General features: G+C 31.6%; 1 protein-coding gene across 3 annotated transcripts in view; it reads right to left on the bottom strand.

The window, feature by feature from the left end:
* The window catches only part of LOC143065356 (uncharacterized), a 158,966-nt gene that overhangs the window by 28,269 nt on the left and 113,718 nt on the right, over positions 1-16,979 (bottom strand). For all 3 annotated transcript variants that reach the window (XM_076238887.1, XM_076238888.1, XM_076238889.1), the window contains 18 exons: positions 16,561-16,729; positions 15,854-16,148; positions 14,427-14,553; positions 13,726-13,950; positions 13,225-13,425; positions 12,536-12,810; positions 11,042-11,171; positions 9,714-9,932; positions 9,234-9,390; positions 7,959-8,236; positions 6,226-6,426; positions 5,807-5,936; positions 5,065-5,099; positions 4,638-4,779; positions 3,994-4,208; positions 3,167-3,331; positions 2,286-2,487; positions 352-591 (listed from right to left, as the gene is read on the bottom strand). In XM_076238887.1, the coding sequence (XP_076095002.1) occupies positions 352-591; positions 2,286-2,487; positions 3,167-3,331; positions 3,994-4,208; positions 4,638-4,779; positions 5,065-5,099; positions 5,807-5,936; positions 6,226-6,426; positions 7,959-8,236; positions 9,234-9,390; positions 9,714-9,932; positions 11,042-11,171; positions 12,536-12,810; positions 13,225-13,425; positions 13,726-13,950; positions 14,427-14,553; positions 15,854-16,148; positions 16,561-16,729 (3,406 nt within the window). The remainder of the gene's footprint in view (positions 1-351; positions 592-2,285; positions 2,488-3,166; positions 3,332-3,993; positions 4,209-4,637; positions 4,780-5,064; positions 5,100-5,806; positions 5,937-6,225; positions 6,427-7,958; positions 8,237-9,233; positions 9,391-9,713; positions 9,933-11,041; positions 11,172-12,535; positions 12,811-13,224; positions 13,426-13,725; positions 13,951-14,426; positions 14,554-15,853; positions 16,149-16,560; positions 16,730-16,979) is intronic.

Raw genomic sequence — 16,979 nt, 5'->3', positions numbered from 1 at the left:
TACCTTCATTGAAAACATAACTCTTGAAATAAAATAAAAATTACCAACAAAAGAGCTACTTCTGTAAACATACACTACGCAGTAGAAGATGACAATTGAAAGATATATTGCTTATTGGAAAATATTCCCTGGGCTATTCTGAGCTTTTATTTAATATTTTGAATTTACTCTGTCCTGACATCAGCAATTTTTACATTATTATATTACACAGTTGAAGATTTGAGAATAGACACAGAAACGGGATAATTCAAACTAGTATGTGTTGTGCTATTGTAAACTTGGAGAATCGTGAGAAATTTTATCATTATTAATCTAACATAAAATTAAAATATTTTTTTTTATTATCATCACCTGTTATTCCACACGATAAAACATCAGGATGTGAACAAGGATCTGTAATTGCCATATCAGTGAAAGACTTATAATATCGGTCAGCATAAATGTCTTTTGCTTGTAATACACCCCATGTATACAATCCATGGCGAAGTGTGGGCCAAACAGCAGATATGATATTGTTATATGGTGAATAATCTATATCAGGAAAGTCCCATTCTGTATTGGTCTCCAGATGAATACTCATTCCTTGTGTTTCTGTGAAGAATATTCAACCCAACATTTAAATACAGAAGAAACTTACAATAATGTTAATGACTACGAGCAGATTTCAGGTTTATATATACTAAATAACGAGGTCCAATTTGTTAGCCGGCATGATGTAAAATAGATGCAACAGTAGTATACCGCTGTTCAATAGTCATAAATCGATTTAACCAAAACAAATACGGGTCACAAACCTAAACCGAGGGAAACGGATCAACTGTAAGATGCATTGAACTGCTACAAATGCAAACACCAAAATACATAGACAGGGACTATCTGATAGCAACTGCCATATTCCTGATTTGGTGCATGACAGTTAAAGAAAAAAAACGGGGGAATGAACCTGGACTTTTCAAATAACATCTATTTTTATTTTTGCACTAGTTACTCGTGGTACTGCAAATGTGATAAGGAGGCTAGTAGGATACAATTATAAAAACACAAGGAACGGTCTGCAGTTTTATTTGGCTAATGAAAAAAAAAGATTATTATAAATTGTGATGTTAGTCTTTGCCTTGAAAATAAACACATGTATTTACAAACCAGTTGTTAGCATGATACGGGTTTTGTTTTTCTCATATATTCTATGACGGTATGATACGAAATCCTTAACGGGAGGAATTGTGTTTGATATTCATTTGACGAAGACATAAGCTTTCAATAGTTAGCAAAGGTACCAGGATTATAATTTAGTACGCCAGACGCGCGTTTCCTCTACACAAGACTCATCAGTGACGCTCATTTTAAAATATTTATAAAGCCAAACAAGTACGAAGTTAAAGAGCATTGAGGATCGAAAATTCTAAAAAGTTGTGCCAAATACGGCTAAGGTAATCTATGCCTGGGAAAAGAAAATCCTTAGTTTTTCGAAAAATTCAAAGTTTTGTAAAACAGGAAATTTATAAAAGTGACCAGATTATTGATATTCATGTCCACACCGAAATGTTGACTACTGGGCTGGTGATACCCTCGGGAACGAAACGTAATAAGTTTAATTAAGGTCTGGAGCTGGCATGTCATTAACTTCCAGTAATCTTTTGTTTATATGAATATCGTTGTCATTGTCATTGTCATTTTGTTTAATTTCTTTTGTTACCTATTGTAACATCGGACTCAGACCTCTTTTCAACTGAGATTTACTGTTCGTTTTGCTGTGTGTTGTTTTTTTTACATTGGCTAGAGGTATAGGGGGGTTAAGATCTCTAAAATCGTGTTTAAGCCCGCTGCATTTTAGAGCCTGTCCACAGTCAGGAGTCTCTGGCCTTTGTTAGTCTTATATGATTTTTAATTTCCATTCTCAATTTTCTTAGAGTTTGAAAATATTTTCTATGATAACCGACCCATCGACACACACGTTACAGGTTGGAATTAGGCTCACCATATAAAAGAGGGACACAAGATACTAGAGGAACAGTCAAAATCATAGGTAGAAAATAAACTGACAATACCATGGTTAAAAAGAAAAATACATGAAGACAAATAATATTACACAAGACACAACATAAAAAACTAAAGACTAAGCAACACGAACTCAAGCAAACCATATAAACGCAGGCTTTGTTCTTTTAAGAAAGCAACACAACTATATTATCCAAGAAACAAGTTCTGATGAATTTAAGTGATTATTATTTTAAATAAATAGTGTTATCTACTGGTGGAAGGTTTCCACTACTTCAATGTGATACCTGCAATTGAAGATGTGTCCTTTTCGCCATGAGCATCTATAACAAGCTTTGGATGAATTTGTCGTGGTCCATCATTAACATCACACAGTTTGATATCTGTAGACACTTCTGATGCTATTCCAACCTTGTTTGTACCTTTCACAGATATCCTTTTACATTTATACACACTGATGTCATCTGATAGGTGAATGTCAAAACTGAACTGTAACGGTATTCACATATGTTCATCAGGCATAATTTTTGAAAAATTAATAACAAAATGTCGATGTTTATTTAAACAAATATAAAAGTTGCACTTCAGTGTAAAATTCATATCTCCTAAAAGACAATGAACGATATATATCACAGGTAGACGGATCTTTTATAAATATATAGATCTATTAACTTCACCTGCATATCATGAAGATTTCAAAAATCAATCTGGTTTACTTTTGGGATCGATGAATGCAAAATCCAAATATTGGTATGTTCTGTCTTTTGTTAATTTATTACTAAAGCGTATATTTATTTAGGTCAGCCCACTGATTTTTCGAACAGTTGTAAATTCATTGATATTTTCTCAGCTTGAGTTTTAATCTTTCTTCTAGTAGAGTTACCCAGTAATTTCTACGCATTCTCATTTTGTGTTTATGGTTAATACTGACCTCATTTACATTCTTATTACACTTCTTTGTATGATACTTTGGAAACAATCCTCCTAACCTGTCTACCTTTACATCCCTGGGTTTCAAATGTTTAGGTTTAAGCGTTGTTGTTGTAGTGAACTTTAATCTCGAAAAGTTCTTAGGACACATAAAAATAATAAAGTGTTATTTATACTTGCTATGTTGTGTTCCCCAACTTTTTAATTATTTCATTAAATTATAATACACAATACTTACATGGGTGGCATTGATAATTTTGCTGTTATTCACATTCTGCCATTTAAGATACATTCCACCAGAATTGCCATCTAGCAAAGTCCACTCGTATTTTTCAATTGCATCAAAAGCCTCTTGTGTATCTTCAAGATCGGGATCGTACATTCTTGCACACGTAACACCAAGCTATATGCAGAGGAAAAATACAAAAGAAAAGAAAAGAACACTTTATGTTTGACCTGTTCAAAAAGGCGAAGTTTATAGTGATTTGACTAGCACTGAAAACCGGAACTTGAACATAAACAGGATAATGATGTAATAACAATAATGGAACAAATTTTCCAGTATCCAATGCGCATTTCGACAATAAATGTATTTTCGGTGATGCTCGAAGCCAACACATTTTAATTCTAAAACTTATTTAAAAAGCTTCTTTTATAGCTTCTTCAGGTAATTGTTTGTATTGTATTAATGTCACATATTGTTGTCATTTTGGCGATGTCTTTTAACAATGCCACATAAGAGGAAGGTTTGGCTAGCCAGAAAGCCAGGTCCAAACCACCGTTTTTTTTCTAAAATTATCAAGTACCAAGTCTGAAGTATGTTATTAAATACTTCGTTTCTATCCTTGTTTGCGTCTGTTTTTGTTGCACTTTAGTGTTTCTTTTGTTCCGTTATTTTCTTCTTATAGTGAATGTGTATACCTCGGTTTTAGTTTGTAACCCGGATTTGTTTTCTTTAATTAGATTTATAGCTTTTAAACACAAGTTTACTACTGTTGCCTTTATATACCACATCTTCTTATTTTTAGTTAATATTCTTTTAAAAAGGAAGAAGTATTATATTACCTTATGTGTCTCTAACATTACTGATAGTCCACCTGCTACTGGTTTATTAGTTAAAACAGTTACTCCATTGCTATATATGACTGGAAAACATATATCATCACCACACAGCTTCACCTTTATTCTGTAAGTCAGACCTGGTTCTAGATTCAAATTTCCGATTGCCATTCTATGATGGTTTCCAATGTAATTAAAATCTAGAAATTCAGTCCAGTAATCTAAGAAAATATAAGTAGTGCAATAATGCGTTATAATTGAAGCGATAAACAAAAACGAAGTAATTAGAATATGATAATCTGTCAAAGGAATTTATACTAACTGTTACTATTTGTTAAGAGTTAACATAAGATAATCTTTATCCTATGTTATCCCTAAATAAGAGTGTTTTTTGTTCAATTAAACTCATTCTTACAGCAATAGGATGCACTAAAATATAAATTTTGCTGTTACATATTGAATAACAATTTATGAAATAAAAGAAATTGCTTATGTATTTGTTTCTGGTAAAGTTTCCGTATCTAACATGTTTGATACAAATAAGAAGAAGATGGTCATTTAATAATTATCTTAACAAATATTTATAAGAAAGCAATTCCCTAATAAATGACACTATTTCTAATTAAGAAATTCCTGATTATTATTCCTACCTCCAACTGGAGATTTCTCATCAACTCCCCAGTATGCGTTTTGTAAAAACGTATTTGATGTCGATTGAATACTCCAATAAGCTTCAAGGATTGTTGTCGAAGACTGGAAGTCGATTTCCTCATCACATTGAGGAACTGGATTCTAAAATGATTATTTGAAAACAGATGTCAAAAATATCTGAGAAGAAATATGTAATATCACATGTATCAGTTCATTTCAAAAGTAAATTAAATATGTTTTTTTTCGCAAAACCATATCTGTATTGTTCAAATGTCTTTTGACAAACGATATGCGACCATAATGGATCATACAGAACATTTCAGTGCAGTATAATTTTTCCTTCAGTTTGATGTTAACAATCTGCAGTGGAAATACTTGTATTGTCACATAAAAGTGTGAAAACTGACCATAGAGTGTAAAACTTACCATTATGTGATGACTGCTTTGGAGAGTTAATTTGTCTAAAACGAAAAGTGATTATCATTGTTACACAACATATCCAAAAAGGTACACAGGAAATGCCAATATTACAGACTTTATGACGCAATCACATTAAAATTACAAGTTTACTAATGTTTGACAAACTAATAGAATAGATAAATAAGTATTTATCTAAATATATCATTATTTCTTTTACTCTTTAACAAATGTTGATTAATGCATGTTCCTTTACGACACGTGACTTTTTATTCCATCTAGATATCTTTCAATCTCTTAATTTTCTCTTAATTCGACGCTGACATTACAAAATCAATGCAAATTAACACCACTTACAATACTTACATCGGCAACAATAAGTATTTTAAAAGTTTTAAGTGGTCATTTAAAAAACATTCCTGTTTACAACACTTTGAATTTTTCGAAAAACAAAGGATTTTCTTATCCCATGCATAGATTACCTTAGCCGTATTTGGCACACTTTTTGGAATTTTAGATCCTCAATGCTCTTCAACTTTGTACTTGTTTGGCTTTATAAATTTTTTGATATGAACGTCACTGATGAGTCTTGTGTAGACGAAACGCGCGTCTGGCGTAGTAAATTATGATCCTGGTACCTTTGATAACTATTATTAATGCTGTGTATCTTTTGTTATGTTTTTTTTCAACTAAAACATTGTTATCATTCCTCTTTTCATCTATCAAGACATGTTTTCTGTATATTAAATACCTGAACAATTGAATCCATCTTTAATGATGATTCCTATTAACGGTGTTGATGTATCAAGAACAGTAACTCCATCTGATGATACGACAACAGATCCCTTTATTGATATTGCTTCAACACTTGCATAGTAAATCTGTTATAAATAAAGTAAGTTGTAAATACTATTAAGGTTATGAAAGGATTCTGTCGTATTTATTACCGCACAAATATATTTTATTTTTAATAACCTTAGTAGTATTTTAAATAAAATCATGGGTCTTCACTTCCAAGTTTAATAGAAACCTTTTCAAGAACTTATGTATTTCCGAAAAAGATTTCCCTACGTTATTACTAATTGATGTATCAACTAAATCATGGTTAATACTAGTATCCGATCAATAAATTTGTATAAGTATGAAAGGGTAGAAATATGAAAACATTACCTCAGATTTTTTCAACAATAGATTGTCAAACGTGAAACTAGTTAAAGATGCATCTACAATATTTGTCTCAGCAATATCGCAACCTTCTGGAATGGTACCGACACACAGTTTATATTGTAAAAGTAGATGGGGATGATAGAATCCTCTCCATGCTAATGAAAATGAATCAGCAACATCTGTAAAGTCTATATCACGTGTCTCCTAAAAAGATATCAGCATGTAATTTCGTATTTTATCGTCAAGTGGTTTTTAAAAAACTTTCACCAGGTTTGAGACTACATTTTTTGGAAAACAAAATTTTAAAACTTTAGCTGGAGAACCGACTGATTCATTATTTAAATTTACCACTTTCTTAGTCAAATAAGATCAGAGTTGGACGCATCTTCCACGCGGGGTTCGAGCAACCTTAATGCTTACATGCAGAAATACAATATATTATATGCAAATCCCGTTAACATGACACCAATTTCATAACAGATGGATCATACAAAGACACTCGTGACTCTTAAGAGTATGTTTCACACCCCTATACGTTTTTGTAAATCTCACCTTGCTGGTAAAATTCGCATTTCAACGTTTATATCTATCTATTATTATGTTTAAGGTATAAAGCCCACATGCAATAATATGGTATCAAAAGTTATACCAGGACAAGAGCTATAATATTGTCAAATAGTTTCTGTCATTTGAATTATTTGTAGATCTTTAATTGCTGATCATTTTTACTATCAAACGTTTCTCTCTATCTATTCTAATAATAATAGGCAAAATACCAAAATGAAAGGTAAATGTCGTATTTCAAAAGTTATTCCTCCTATCAGATGTAAGTTTTTGAAGTTTATAGAAGTATATAGATCTCAACATTATGAACATTTCCGCCTGATAACGGATTTCATAAATGTAGGAATTATATCATTTTACCCCTATGTTTAATTTCTAATATTTCAGCCATTTTTGTTCATAGGATGAGTCATCGAACACATTTGTTTTTAAAACTATATACCTCAATGGTGATTTCGCAAAGTTTGCTTAATTTTTACTCATTAGATTATTATAAAATTTTAAAAATGGCAACAAACGACGACGGACACCAAGTGATAAAATATCTCACTTCGCGCTTTCGGAGATTGACTGTACCACTTCAGGAGTATTGCAGTTGTTGTTTACTTGTTCCGTTCATATATTGCGTTTAATTTTGTCCGTTTTTATTGATCCCCCTTTTTTATTTGCTTTGGATATCGTTATTTTAGTAATGCCTTTTCAAGTCATGTGTATTTCAAATCGCACTTCAGTCTTTTTCTTAGCATTTTGCTAAATCTATTATTATGTGTTAAATGCGTTAATTTCTCGCCATTTTTGTTAGAATATTCTTAGAACTCTGATTTCCTCCAATGAAATTACAGTAATTTAGAGAAGTTTTACATAAATAGCCTTAAACAACCAAAACAGAAGACACGATAATATATATGAAATACTGAAACAATCAACATCAAATAGCAAAAAGAAATCACATAGGTGTCCTAAGCTTTTCTATATGGTTACATTTGAAAATGCCTGTACCAAGTGGGAAATATGACAGTGGTTGCCAATTCGTTTGATGTGTTTTGTCATTTACTAACATTTCATTAGGGACTTTCCGTTTTGAATTTAACTCGGAGTTCAGTATTTTTGTGATTTCATACGCGTTGCTGGAGACGTCGATCTATATCATTACTATCAAATGTTATGCTCACTTTTAACTTATCTGTTATTGATGCTTTGTCAACATCAAACACAACACCTGGTACTGGCGGCTGCGTAAAATGCTTGTAAGGCTCTGATGTGTGGGTAGCTGTCAATCCCGCTAGGTTGGTTACTTTTATTGTGATATAATATTCCTCGTCAGCATGTAAGGACCAAGGTAGGTATTTAGTTTCAATAGCCGTACATGTCGGTGGTTTCATCTGTTGACAGCTTTTCTGGAACGAGAGTGGACTAAAATCTACGATATCCGTTCCATATTTGAAACGACCTGCAAAGAAATATCAAAAAAATATTGCGTATCACATTACCAATAAAACATTTTTTTCTATTACAAAACATTACAGCATTAAGGTAAAATATATTATTCTTGTTTTTCATTCTGATTTCGATTTTAATATTACTTTGTGCTATGGTGTTGTGAGTTTCCATTTCAATATTTAGCTTGGTAAATACTTTGGTATTTCGGCCTTTTTTAATCATTTTCCTAATTAAAGAGGATAAAAATGTTTAACGAATCTCCTCATACGTTCTTAATATGAAATTTTCGAGGAAGCAAAAAAGAATGCAAAACGACAAAACACTGTTTCAAATTTTGAAGTTTGGTGCTAGTTTTGAATGAATTAATATATTTAACTTTTAATATGATTTAGGAAATGCGCATATACATTCCAAAGAACGTTTTATGGAAGGAGCATATTTTTCAAATTTCAAATCAGGAATCCTAGTTAAATATGTACACTCAAAACTACAACGTCAATTGCTTTTGTCCTTGAACTACAGCTATCTTATCATAATAATGCTGAATGGTTTGATTTGAATGAACATATTAACTTACATTTAAAAAAAAAATTTGCAGCTATAAAATGAATGGTAGAGAAATTGTCGTTTAACATAAAACAATAGCTGTTCGCAAATTAAATTAGATATTTCAAGCAATCACGGAAGATAAAGTTTGAAGGTCATCTTTGGTTCAACAAGAAAATGAGTATTGGTAAGTGAAAGGAACAAAGGGCATTACATTTGCATGAATTATGAATTTATTCTTCATTCATTTAAACCTTTTTAACTACACAGTAAACGGAAACGAATATTTTCATTGTTTAATAATACAAAATCTATATAAATTCCAATATCATCTGCTACTATCTATATTGTACAGAATTATCTGTGGTGCATAGTCATGCTCATACTATAGTTTATAGAATTGTACACATTTGATATATTCGTATCATTATGTTATCTGCTTAGACTATTCAGAATTATACCTATTGCATATTCATATGTCATTGGATATGGATCTTCTTCATCCACAAATAATACTTCGGACCAATTAGCAACCAACACGTCATTGTCTAACTTAAGGTCTATTTGACCATTGTTAACTCTTGGAGATGATGCATCAATGATGATCGGTCCTAAATTCTGTAATATAAGGTACGTAGTATATGTCTCAAGTACAAAGAGCGGTCTTACAAAATGAATTAATGCTGTTTTGATAATTTCTCATTAGATAATAAATCAATTTCTGTTTCATAAAAATGTCACTTGTGTAAGGAGAATTAAACGATAAAAAATGTAAACCTTTTTTTCATTATCTAAGTTGTGAGTCAATAATTCAATCCTGAAAATAACATTGAAATTGATGACAAAAGATGTTATGACTGTTTTTTCTTTAAAAAAAATGAAATAAATCAAAACCTCAGTAATTTTGCTTGTGATATTATTGATAAGAAAACACGACTTACCTGAATTCCCTCAACGCCAGCCTTACTTATAGCCTTTATTATAACATAAAACAGTTTCCCTTCATCAAGATCAGGATTATTGATTCTGAAATGGTTGTGGTGTTTTGTAGACCGGAACGGTACTATATCCGGAGCGGCACTGCTCTTTGTTGTTGAAAGGCCGACATCATAATCATATACTAGATCATCATCAGTACCAGACTTCCAACTTATAAGTAGCTACAAGATTTGTAATGAATGGAAGATCAGACATTGGAGATAAAAAAAAAAACTTTTTTATTCTCAAAAGCCCTTTTAAGTTTCAACCTGCAATTTATTGGTCAGTTTCGAAATGAGAATTATCGAGACCTCCGAAGACATTTGTAGTAACAATTTACCTTTTCTAATGTCTTTGTTGTTTATCTTTGTGGGTACATGCACCTTCTTATTATTTAAATGAGATGGAATAAATGCTTGCCGTTAGCCGACACGATTTGATTGTCCAATTGTTTTTTTGGATATTATGAGATCACACTCCGTTTTTGGTAGGGTTCGTGTTGCTCAGTCTTTAGTTTTCTATGTTGTGTCCTGTGTATTATTATTTGTCTGTTTGTCTTTTTATTTTTAGCCATGGCGTTGTCAGTTTATTTTCAATCTTTAAGTTTGACTGTCCCTCTGGTATCTTTCGTCCCTCTTGTACAAGCCCTTATTTTGTACATATTGTAATTTATACAAGCCCTTATTTTGTACATATTGTAATCGTACAAAGTCAAAATGATAACCTGTTCATAATAAATACACGGGTTTTTTTTTATGAAAGATATGTTTTAAAACAGGTGTTGAGTAATATGCACAGCCGTATATATATAAAAAAAATGTGGTATCTTTCGTCCCTCGTTTATGACTTTCTTGTCCCTTGTTTTGACTGTGTTTAATTGGAAGTATTTTGATAACATGTGTGTGGCCTTTGTTAGTCTTGTATTATTTATAATTTTAGTTTCTTGTGTACAAATTGGAGTTAAGTATGGCGTTCATTATCACTGAACTAGTATATATATATTTGTTAAGGGGCCAACTGAAGGACGCCCCCTGGTGCTGGAATTTCTCGCTGCATTGAAGACCTGTTTGTAACCTTCTGCTGTTGTCTGTTCTATGGTCGAGTTGTTGTCTCTTTGACACATTCCCCATTTCCATTCTCAATTTTATCATACTATCTCAAAAAAACTATTGTATCAACACATTTGTAATTATACCAAACGTTGAATATACAGTCAATGCCACTAGCAAACAAAAAACAGACATTTTAAATACCTTGTAGTTACGACACTCATATAGTTTAAAGTTCTAACCTGTGATGTCCTCGGCAATATGGATAAAAATGAAGATGACTGGTCTGCCAATGATTCACAATCAATTACAGCTATCATTGACTTTGGATAAATATCAATGTCATCAACAAGACTAGAAGAGGAACTGCCACTAAAAAATGTATACGTTAGTGAGTTAAATCTTATTATCACTAATTATTACGTTCACTGTTGTACATATTCATTTAATAAACGACAAAGAAAAATCATAACTAGAATTTCCAAACAATTTGACCAGTCCACGAACAGCCAACCGCAAAAAATTTACTTCTCTGTGAAAAGCAGAACAATACATGGTCCAGATAGCCTGGCATGACATAGGAAAGGTTGTGCTGAAGCCAAACCAGTTCTGCGTGCACTCCGCTATCTCTGGGGTAAATAACCTTACAAAACAGACAGGAAACATAATGCCCCTCTACTATTGTAGTTTGTGCATAAAACAAGTCTAATAGCCTTCACAATATGATCTATTACTTGAAAGGGAAAGAAAAGGCAGCATATTTTCCGAAAGATGTTACTAATACTTGAAGTTAACTACGATATTCGCAATTGTCGGTAGAATAATGTCTCTAAGACAAATTACCAAACACACCAATATCAACATAAACTTATCCATAGTATCAGGATTATAATTTTGTACGCAAGGGTTCATGAAATTTTCAGTTGATTTCATTTAAGTTGGGAGTTTTATTGAATAAATGTTCTAAACGTCTGATAATAAAACCAATTTTGACTCAATTAGTTGCTGTGATTAGAAAGTACTGTACTGTCTAATATATATATGTTTACTTGAATATTATATTAATAAATAGTTTGAGCTTAAGATAACTACGTGATTGTTATTATTTTCAAATTATTTAGTTACTGTAAACATAGAAACTTTTGTTTAACAAAAAGTACACCAGGTATATATTTAAGTTTAACTTATGTAAGTAATTCGTATACCAAGTAAATCGCATGTACTAAAAACATGTGATACATTTCTTATATTAAGTGAAATCCAAAATCGTTTGAATATATTAAAAACATTTGTAATACTTATTTAAAATAGTGAGGTAGACATGAGATAATCCACTATGATACTCATAACGATGGAAAATTATCCACTTTGACATCATTAAACGGAAGATAATTCACTTTGACCATCATAATAACGTGAGATAATCCACTTATATCATTGTAAGAACAAAAAATGTGGATGCTTATGTCTTTCTGTGTTGTGATGTTGCATTATTGTTTTTCTGTAGTTTGAACATAAGCGCCTATTAAAACGTTTAAACCCGCTGCAATTGTACACACTTATTTCTTTTTTTTTAATATTGGTTTGACTGTTTGAATGATTTTACATTAGTCATATCTCAAATATGCCTCTAATTTGACAGTATTTGATTCTTTAATTGAATTAGCATTTCAATCATGATTCAATTTTTTCATATATATAATTTTGATATACTAGAAAGAATAAAATGTGCATACCTGCATGCATTTTTACTATTGTTGACTGTATGTCTTGTAAGTGATCCATCGAGGTACCAAACAGTATTGTTTTTATCTTCAATAAGTCTAGGTATTGTTCTTAAATCTTTTAAAACTATATCTACGACATATGGTATTGACGAAGAAATTGTAACACCATCGGAACACACCAGTGAAGATGCCTCGTTTGCTCTATTGAAAGCTACAACGCTCACGTAATATTTACCCTCTTTTGAGGCAGTGAAACTAGCAAATGTGTTGAAGCTTTCAATTCCCTAGAAATAAAGAATATGTAATTCTTATTTGGAAATTGCTGGTCAAAAAATGTTTATAAAAATACCAAACTCCAAGATAAATACAAAAGTACATAAAAACTGTCAATTCAAACGTAAGAATTTATCAACCAGTTCATATTTGTGACGTTTCAAAATAAATGGTGGTTTTATATACTTGTGTTTGGTATTCATCTTTGTGTTTTTTTTTTTATCTTTAATAATAAGTCAACCTGTTTATAATAACATTAATTCCACTTAACATGAAAAATATAAATAACATGTACGATTTACTTCTGTAAATAAGAAAAAAGAAATAATACAAAATAAAACCATAAATTGAAATATTAATATATCATGATTTTAGCAATGAGTCTCAAACCATATTTGCATTATGTCGTAAAAACTTTTACTTACAAGTGATACATTTATTAAGTCCTCCCGTTCCCAACAGTGATCAGAGAAGACATATTTGTAGTACTTGACACCACTTTCAGGATCAAAGAATCCGTTCCAATATACATGTAGTTGTAGATTTTGTTGATAGTCTATCTCTGGGTAATCAGGCAGACCATCATGAACAATTCCGGGTTGTGGAGCTGATGTGTCTATCGTTATCTGGAGTAATAAAACATGCTAGTAAATAACTGTATACTAACTTACAGATATTATACATTAGTTCTAATGCGTCAAAAATATGATTTTCTTTGAAAAACCGTGAGACCATAATTTTTGGGAGTAAAATCGAAAGAAACGTCAAATGAATAGACATAATACACTGCTAATGCATGCTTAGTTTTCTAAATGAACCATTGAATATGTAACATTACAATATAGAGGTAAATACATGCTTCTAAAATATATGTAGTCATCATCAATATGTACAATCTAAGAGTGAAATATTTAGAAATTCCAAACCTTTTTGGTTAACACAGTTTTCAGCATTGCTTTGTTTATTACTGTGACTGTAATGAAATAGTCAGAATCATGGACACCATTGTCTTTACCAGGCGTTAGACCAGAACCATTCACGATCTTTGGTTGAACATGAAAATGTCGATGGAAGCATCCGTGATAAAGTGTACAATAACAATCAGAACCACGTGGTGAATCTCCATACTTCAACTCACATGTTGTTATATTCTAGTGAGAAAAAAAAGTGTAATTTTAAAAATCACATTTAACAGCCTTTGTAACAAAGATCAAACTGTCGTATGGCCCTGTTTATGATCTTTTGCCCGGATCAATAGTCGAATAAACTAAACCACATATTCCATCTTTAGAGATGAGAGTAATATATATATATATTTAGAGCATTATGTATTTTATATACGCTATTAATATTTATAGAGTCTATTTATTAATTTACCCATTAAACATTCAAGAATGATTACTTTTGTCTTGTAGGTTTTATGGAAAATATGTTTTACAATAATATAAACGGTCCTTAGTTAACTGATCTACGGATGTAAATTATGCCCTACTATCAGGCGGTTCAAATCGAATAATATTTATACAGAAAGCAAAAAAATAATATGGGAAAATATATAATGTTGGTTATTAATATAAATTGTATTAAGGTGCACGTAATTTAAGATTCTTAACACGAAATACATTACTTCGGTTTGTCCTTGTGCAATCAAATGCGATTGTCCATGCAATATGTCTGATCCTGTGAAATTGTCATACAGCCTCCAGTGAACGCTATCAATACCACTATGGTAGTCAAATGTATCCCACTCTATCCTTTAATGACAAGTTAATGGTAATGCACTTCATTTCATTCGATTATGAAGAAATATATTGTTTTATTATTTGATATAAATAAAGGCAACATTAGTATACCGCTGTTCAAAACTCATAAATCCATGGACAAAAAACAAAATCGGGGTAACAAACTAAAACCGAGGGAAACGCATTAAATATAAGAGGAGAACAACGACACAACACTAAAATGTAATACACAATAACAAATATAACATCAAAACCAAATACATAAATTTGGGATAGACAAGTACCGTGACACGTCTTATCGCAAAGTGAATTTACACTAAAAAATAAGATAAAACAAACGACGCAACGTTAAAATGTAACACACACAGCAACGAACAATAATATAACAATGGCCATATTCCTAACTTGGTACAGGACATTTTTAAAGGAAAAAATGATGGGTTGAACCTGGTTTTATGGCATGCCAAACCTCGTACTTTAATGGCAATTTTAAATATAACATTGAAATGACAACATAATATTACAGGACTACAATACAAATAAATAGGAGAACGTATTAGACAAAGTAACACATGATTAATAGATAACAAAAAGCATCAGGTTTAAAATTCAATACGCCAAAAAACGCGCCTCGTCCACACAAGACTCACCAGCGACGCCCAGATATAAAAGATCGAAAGTGAAAAAAAGTTCAAAGTTGTACAGCACTGAAGATCAAAAGTTGAAAAAGGTTGTGTCAAATACGGCTATGTTTTTATGCTTGGGATAAGAACATCCTTATTATGTAGAAGGCATTTAACTACATTGACAGCTGAGGGACGCCTCCGGGTGCGGGAATTTCTCGCTACATTGAAGACCTGTTGGTGACCCTCTGCTGTTGTTTTTTATTTGGTCGGGTTGTTGTCTCTTTGACACATTTCCCATTTCCATTCTCAATTTTATAGCTTAAAAAGACCTCACCATTTGTTTTCTTTTATTAACTAATATGTCACATGTGGAGCAGGATCTGCTAACCCTTCCGGAGCACGTGAGATCACCCCCAGTTTTTGATGGGATTCATGTTGCTAAGTCTTATGTTTTCTATGTTGTGTATTTTGTACTATTATTTGTCTTTTTTAGCAATGGCGTTGTCAGTTAACTCGAAATATGAGTTTGACTGTACCTCTGATATCTTTCGTCCTTCTTTTGATAGATATACTAGTGCATAAGGAAAACATCTGTTAATGCATGAGTTGATTATATAGAAATTAAATGTTCGAATCATTTCTTTCCTTATGAAAAAAATATCAGTTAAATGAATGGACAAACTTACGTCATTTTGGAAAAGTCTTCAATGTGATGAACATACAGTTCTTCTTTACTATCACGTGACAACCAAAGGTTTTCTATCATTGGTTGTGATGTGTCCTTATACACAGTAATGCTTTCCTCTATAAACTCCCACACTATGTCAGTGGCTTTCACAGAAATATCAAGTTTCTGTCCATCTTCCCAGATAACTTCTAATTCTTCTAATTCTTGTAAAATATCTTCAACATTTTTGTACTCAAGAAAGGATGTAACGTCTGGTCCCGTTACAGTATAATTAACGTCAAACTTCACAACACCTAAAATTACCAGTAGACCTCCATAAAACTCGTATTCATCAGGTGAAAAGATATATGATATGCATTCATATTACTATGATATTGTATTGTTCCATATATTTTTAAATTATAATGTATTGTTGTTTAATGTCGTTCTATCTGTTCTGTTTGACCGTCAATTGACTGTTTATCTAGAACTTAGTATTAATTTGGTTACATATATGTTTGTATGCACGGTTAGTTGAAAAAGCATTCGAAGAAATGATATTTTGCGAGTTAAACAATAATACAGATATTTAAAAAAAAAAATAGTCGCCAATATTTCAAAATGTTTATCTTTTCATTTTGCTGTTGACATCCTGTTGTGTTACTGGATCATATAACAAATTAAATATTAAAAATATTCGTACACAAATCATAATAAAGTAAGTACCTAGGACATTCGTGAGCCAATCAACCTTCCTCACACCGAAATGATCATCATATAGTTTATCTACATGTTTGTTTGGTGCCAGTTGATCAAGCCAATGTCGAACGTGGTGCCTTTCATTTGTAAATCTTCCCGACCAGCTTACGTGTAAATGTGTCATGTTCTGAACTACCTACAATAAATGAAAAACAAACTTTATAAAGTGTGTGCTTCCAACGCGCAATTCTGGATCTACCTTCATCAGGAAAGGTCATTTCCAAATATTTGAAAGCCAAGACAATATCAGACATAAGCACGTTGCGAGCTTTGTAAAATAATCGATAAAATACTGGCATATCTACATGGTAGTTTCACTTTAAACTCAAACTGAAAAAAAAATTAAAATGAGCATAGATTCAGAACAGATTCATGAAAATGGAGCA

This window comes from Mytilus galloprovincialis, chromosome 2 (genome assembly GCF_965363235.1).
Source record: "Mytilus galloprovincialis chromosome 2, xbMytGall1.hap1.1, whole genome shotgun sequence".
Classification (NCBI taxonomy): Eukaryota; Metazoa; Mollusca; class Bivalvia; order Mytilida; family Mytilidae; genus Mytilus; species Mytilus galloprovincialis.
Note: the sequence above shows the minus strand (reverse complement) of the source record. Positions and strands in the feature narration are given on the sequence as shown.